Genomic DNA, 6880 nt, shown 5'->3' with positions numbered 1-6880 from the left:
AGGTCTGGGCCTCCCTTCTGAAGCTGCTGCCCCCGCGACCCGACCCCGGATAGGCGGAAGAAAATGGATGGATGGATGGATGGATGGATGGATAAACAGCCTACATATTTTTACAGTCTTTATGTTACAGTTAAAATAAATGTTTATCAAATAAAGACTAATGCCAAAACTAATTGTGGTTCCCTTTAAATCCGGTACAATACCGAAGAAGCACACAACGATAACAAAAGACTTGTGCAGCCAGGAAATGTTTGTTTTTCAGTGGGCCAGTAACTCGTGTTTTGGCTCATCTGTTACTTGAATCAGATCGTAAAATAATGATTATTAATAATAATAATAATAATAATAATAATAATAATAATAGAAATAATGTAATTTGAAAGCAAACGCTTGTCTTAAATTGCCTTCAGACTTGTTTGACAGTGTAATGCCACCACATCACATTTAAGTTTGTTCTGCATCCCGTAAGACCTTTAGAAACGGGTTTTTAAAACTGTTAGTGCCATCTAGTTATATTTAAAATGCAGGTGAGTCAGAAGTCTCAGGACACCCTTTTATTTTAGAAACAAAAGAGAAAAAATGCATATATCTGAATACGCCAGCAAGTAATGGATGAGGGTGCCACATGGCTGCCATCTTGAAAGCCTCCATATTAGATTTTCAAGTTTTTTCCATTGGGAAAAATCTTCCATCTTTCATATATTGGAGGATTTTTCAATGGGAAGGTGGTCGTGTAGCATATCAAAGGAAACCAGAATTATCTCAGAAATGGATCACTGCAGTCATTTGTGCAATATTTCTTGTTCAGAGGTCAGTGACACGGGTTTGTCTGTGTTCAGCACATTGAACACATCAAATAAGATGTACATCACAGACAACATTTTTAGTTGTTGCAACTTTCTGTGTTGATGGCTTTTGAATCACAAGAGATATTGCAAATCTGATTGAAAAATCTTCCAAAATGGCAAATTTCAAGATGGCGATCATGTTCCAAACATAGCCTAAAAGATAGGACCCCTCACTCATTACTTGCTGGGACATTCAGAGATTTAATTTTGCTTCTGAAATAAAAGGGTGTCCTGAGACTTTTGACTCGCACTGTATATTTTTTGCATTCAGACACATACCTGGTAACTGAACTACGGCTTGATGTCAACTTTAATAGTTTTATATTGTACTTTTTTCTTTAGAACAATTTTGCAGCACAAGCTCAGTCATGGCAATAAGCTCAAATGACACTTCACTGAATCACTGGCATTTTACCTGTAATTTTACCTCTTAGACATTTAGTGTTGGGCGGTCAGAATCAAATCAAGAATGAAACATTTATTTGATTGATACTTAATCGCCAAGCTGCGTGTAAATCGTAATAAGCAGCTGTATTCATGTTTTTCCCCTCTGGCAATCATTTTAGTTCAAAGAACAGTAGTTGCATTCATATCCATTAATCTGTGGGTACATTACCTCCTCCTCATTCAGTTGTTTAACACAGTGCTTTTGGCTTAAAAAAATAGATGTCATCAGCACACTTCAGCTTGAGGACTCTGATAGTCCTGTCCAAACATGGGCTTGAGGTCAGAAGTTAAAGACAGTGGGGTTGTTTTACAAGTGTGTGTACGTGTGTGAGAAAATGCCTGTCTTTATACCCTATTAATTTATTGTTTATTTCCATCCACTGTTAATTTCTATTGTACAACATCCCTTACATAAAGGCACTTTTGCCTGAGCCTGCAGTCCTGTGTATTCAGAGGAAATCTGCTCGACAGGGCCCTTTGCTCTCCCTGTCCCTCATGTTTGGATGGAGAAGACGTGCATGACGCAGACGCCAAACAGTGCTCTGATGGAGACATGCTTCACCACATGAAGGGCTGTATCGTCAATATTACTGTTTTTTTTTTTTGTTGGTTTTGTTTTGTTTTTGACTTCTCCTCAGTTACTTGCATGTTCTTTAGTGCCGACTCAGAAAAGTTCCCTCTAGTGTCTGTGTGCTCTTTTAGTTCGTGAAGCTTTATTTTGTTTAGATTTCACACTATTGTTTCACAGGCTTTCTCACATGGACAGGGATCTTGTCTTTAATATTTCCTCTTCCACTGATTCATACAAAACATTACCAACCGATAAACACAGAAAATACTGTCATAGTTATGCATCCGTCCAAAAACTCCTTCATCCTAACGAGAAGCAGAAGCTGGATGTCATTACACCACAATCTAAGCCATAATGTGCTTTATTAATGTTTATCAGGTACACTTAATGGTAGCCAGTGTTTCTACGATTACCCAAAGGGATGCTTTGGCTCTTTTCTTCCAGTCATTTTATAAAACCCCCTTTCCTCCTCCTTCTCTCCACAATTGTTTTAATAGCTGAATGTGCTTCTGAAGCAGCTTGTCCACATTCTTGTGGTGTGCAGTGTGTCCTGGCCTAACTGTTTCTGTCTTGTGCTGTTTTACCTTTTTATAGGGTCCACTCTGAAACGACTATGTCTAGGCAAAGAGCGCAGTAGTAGTAACTATCTTATTTACTTTTTTCTCTGTATTTCTTACTCTATTCCTCACAACCTTGGTACTACTTCTGTATGTATGTACACTTGTGTTCTTGTTTTTGGCACTTGGAGATTTGGTGCTATATGTTTAAGACCTGGGCACTAAGACTACAGATTGTTGCACTTTTTGTTTTGCATGGCATTTTTTTATTTTATTTTTTTATTTTGGAGTTTCACTGCCTGCAAATCAGACATTTCATTTTTTGTAGTTTCTTTTGGAGTCCTCTGTGTTGTAATCCTTTGGCTACAAGGTTGGCAAAAATATGTCTGATGTGGTTTTCATGCACATTCACTCTGGCTTCACATAAAGTTGGCTTTTGTGTGACAGTGCTATAAGTTCATTTTTGTCTAAACTGCCTCAAATTCTGCCATACCACAGCCAATTGATTTGATAGCTTCCAAGTTCTTGTACGAAGATTTCTAAGACCTTTTTTTTTATTTACCTAATTTTTTTTTACAGGGTCCTCTCTTAACACCACCACAGCACAGACGGCCTCCGGTCAGACACAGCCACCAATCACCGCAGCGGCGACGTCACCCTCTCCCCAGACGTTTGCGAGGCTCGCTCAGGTTCAGACCAACAACAGCAACAACAAGAGAGGCACGTTCACGGAGGATCTTCACAAACTGGTAGACGACTGGACAAAAGAGACGGTCGCAGCGGCCAGTCAGACACGACCCTCCCTGAACCAGATGAAACAGCAGAGGTGCCTGCAAGGCTTTGAAGGCAGACCACCCCTGATGGGAGCAGGTGCATGTGAGGTATTTAGATTTAATAAGTGGGATAAGTGATGAGGTGGTTTATTGGGGCTTTTATACACCAAGGTGACAAAGGCTGAGAACGTTAAGAAGTTGGTGAAATCATGTCTATTAATCTCGTCTCTCACTGGACTACATCTGTTGGAGACTAGCTGGGAACTCAAACAGGATTCAATATTGAGTGAAATTTTCAGCTGCAGTATCGCTGAATTTAAGTGGCCACCGATTTTAAAGCACGGCCTTTTTTCTGCTCTCTCTTTGTAAGAAGTGTATTCTGGTGTCAGCCCAGTGAGACACTACCTTTTCTCTGTTTGGTGTCCGAGACACTGTTGGTTCAGCTCAACATCTTTTCCCCTCTAGTTTATATAATAATAATAATAATAATAATAATAATAATAATAATAAACATTTTTCTCTTATCAAGAGAAGCTTATAGCTTAGCACAGTAATAAAACTCCATATGTTACAGTGACGTAAACTGTTTTTAGCTGCACAAAACATTAAAATGGGAATAAGTGTACTGAAAAGAAACATTTTAGTTTAACTCATTTTTTTTACTCTATACTCAAGAAGCTTGGTTGTATATTAAAACACAAAGTAAAAATGTCCCCTTTACAAACATTGAGGTGTTTAACTGATTTTTTTTGTTTTGTTTTCTATTTTTAATAAAATATTGATTACTGATTTATTTATGATGGTGCCAACTGTGCACGATGGCTCAGTTGGTAGAGCTGTTGTCACTCAGCAAGAAGGTTGCTGGATCAAATCCTGGCCGGTGACCTTTCTGGGTAGAGGTTGCATGTTCTCTCCTTGCATGTGTGGATTTTCTCTGGTTACTTCAGCTTCCTCCCACAAACCAAAAACATGCATGCTAGTTTAGTGTGGCAACTCTAAATCGCCCCTAGGTGTGAGTGAAAGTGTAAAGGGTTGTTTGTCTCTGTGATGGACTTGCAACCTGTCCAGAGTGTACCCTGGCACGTATGCAAGGCGTTTTTGCATTGTAAGGCTCAACTCGACTCAGCCCGGCCCACCCCCCACACCAGTTGGCCCGACTTTACTCTGCTCTGGCCCCAGTTGTGTTTAGTTTGAGCAGAGAGCTGTCTCAATATGGGCAGGATCATAATATTAAACAAGCACAATCTTATTTCCTTTTATTTTCAACAAAACAAAAATGAAGTACACCAAACTGGAAGGCACCAAATATTGAACCGGACCATCCAGCAGTAGGTCTCTTAAGACGAGAGAGTAGGGTTGACAGAGAACGTTAAGCTAACAGTAGCTTTTTGTTAGCTTGTTGTTGTTTGGTAGCTTGCTGCTGCTGTTTTATAGTTAAACTCGTGAAAAAAATGTTAGTTGCCTCAAACGATTCACATAAAGTTAATCTCATCTATGTGACGTAACCCCCCCGGTCAGTGAGTCAATCAATGAGCAACAATAGCTGACATCAAATGGGACCGAGCAGCCCGACCCATTTGGAACCACAGTTCTTGAGGTTTTAGAAATCGGGTGGACCTGGGCCATAAGGGCTAATACAAAAGTGCCAAAACCGGGTTTGAACCCCGCCCGGGCAGTGCAATGCAGGGTAAAATCACCTTGTAGGCCCAGCCCAGCATGGGCACCAGTGACCCCCATGATCTGGAAGAGATGAAGCAAGTATGGATGGATGAATATAATTGCAATGGCTACATGATGTCCTCCTGCACCGTTACAGACTGTATGTACTGATGGACGGCTGGATGGAGTCTTTGTGTAGAGTTGTTTGTTTATTATTGCACATATAGAAATGAACACAACAGGAGGCATTTTGTTATCTTTTGTTGGTTTGGTGTATAAAAGCCTTAATAAACTGTCTTGTTTTCATTGTTTGAGTCAGTCTTTGCACAAATTTCTACAACAACTCCCTCCTATTCCAGATGAAATACCCTGTTGTTACCAACAAGTTCCAGCCACCGCTCCCATGCCCAGTGATTACTGCTTTAGGCCCTGGTCTGCCTGCAGCCCTGGCACCAAACGCCTCCATGGTGCTCCCTTCTGGTTTCCTTGTACCAGCAGGCTCCTATGGTGGGATGGCTCCGATGTCTCTTTATCCACAGCAGTGGGCAGGCGTGACCAGTCCAGTAGGCTCTGTGGTTCCTGTAGGGATGCTTGGTGCTCCAAGAGTGATACCATACAGCACAATGGCAAACCCAGGGATCCAAGCCTTCCCTTTTGTCATGCACAATCCTGAGACCAGCCAATCTTCAAAAACCGCTAGAACTACCTAATCTGCTGAGTGAAATGCTTCGGTGTCTTCGGGAGAGTCTGTTCTTACTTTACACTGTTCATAAGAGCCACAAATGTATATAGTCTGATCTTGTAAAGAACAGTGTGTTGGTTTTCTTTAAACAACACGTATATCTGTTGTAAATGGTGTGTATGTATGTAAACCAAACAGTACATGTTGGTAATATCTGAATACATTTTGCTTTTTGGCTTATGCTTTTTTAAGTGGTTCCCAATTAACTCAGCCACAAAATACATTTTTTATTTGCAGTCAGAAACCAATTTCCCTCTGTTTTTACCTTTTTGTTTACTTTAAAACACTACATTGGAATCCAAACACAAGTGGCTTAAGATTAAGATTCAGTAATGGGACAGTATTTACATTAAAAATATTTGCAAGAATGTAGTGCCTTGAACATGGATTTTTTTCTTACTGTAAATATATATTTTTTCTTCTTTGAAACAAAGCATTTCTACATTGAATTTTGTTTGAAGGTAGCTTGAGAACAGTCTGTTTTTAATGCATAGATCCTTTTGGTTTACATGTGAATGCCCTTCTAGAACTGCACTATTACCACAGTATATACCTAATTATTCTAATTTTGTTTCAGCCATTGTTTACTTTACCCTTTTGACAGTTGGAATGCCATAACGACTGGATGTTCTGATGCCTTGTAGGGACAATTTAATTTATGACTGACTGGGTTACTGGAATGATTACATACCAGCAGCCAAAAATACACGTATTCAGGTCGAATGGTTCAGTTGGACAAAGCCTCTTTTTGATTGGACATCCGATGCAATTGGGACGCCCAAGGGCTGGCACGTTTGCAGAGGAAACATGGTGTCCAGAGAGCCATATATACTGTACATAGTTGAACTTTTGACGGTAGATGCCTCTGGTACGGTTCTGATCAGAATGTAGCAAATACAATGTGAAAGCTTGAGGCTTAAAAGTGCAATTTAACCCCACCCCAGCCCCCTCTTTTCCACAAAGCTTTGACTGTGGCCTTGGCACAAGCCTTACCTTTTTGAATTGTGCAAAAGGAGCGAGCAGAAACGTTTGGTTAGAAGTTACCAGGCAAAGTATAATCATAAACAACCCAACAAACTCTGAATTCACTACTTCTAAATGTTCATTCAACATGGCTACTGCTCAGAATATACTATATACAAAATGTTTAGTGCAATCGCCAATTAAATCAGATGTTTTTAACTTATTAAGTGGATTGATGTTTAAATTTTGATGCTGCTATTTAACAAGGTGATATCACTGTTTTGTTCCCATCTGATGATGCAAAAGACAAACTTCTCAAA

At 39.9% G+C, this 6880-nt stretch overlaps 1 protein-coding gene across 16 annotated transcripts in view; it reads left to right on the top strand.

The window, feature by feature from the left end:
• LOC106535526 (serine/threonine-protein kinase WNK2) overlaps positions 1–5835 on the top strand; it is a 45775-nt gene extending 39940 nt beyond the window's left edge. For 12 of the 16 annotated variants that reach the window (XM_014032546.1, XM_014032544.1, XM_014032545.1 and 9 more), the window contains 3 exons: positions 2461–2505; positions 3003–3304; positions 5215–5835. In XM_014032546.1, coding sequence (XP_013888000.1) covers positions 2461–2505; positions 3003–3304; positions 5215–5565 — 698 coding nt within the window. In that variant the 3' untranslated portion in view covers positions 5566–5835. Of the gene's footprint in view, positions 1–1766; positions 2710–3002; positions 3305–5214 lie in introns of those variants that run through there. The other 4 variants (XR_001312453.1, XR_001312452.1, XM_014032551.1 and 1 more) reach the window with 3 other exon arrangements.
• The last annotated feature ends 1045 nt before the right edge of the window (positions 5836–6880 follow it).

This window comes from Austrofundulus limnaeus, unplaced genomic scaffold (genome assembly GCF_001266775.1).
Source record: "Austrofundulus limnaeus strain Quisiro unplaced genomic scaffold, Austrofundulus_limnaeus-1.0 Scaffold1479, whole genome shotgun sequence".
NCBI lineage: Eukaryota > Metazoa > Chordata > Actinopteri > Cyprinodontiformes > Rivulidae > Austrofundulus > Austrofundulus limnaeus.
Note: the sequence above shows the minus strand (reverse complement) of the source record. Positions and strands in the feature narration are given on the sequence as shown.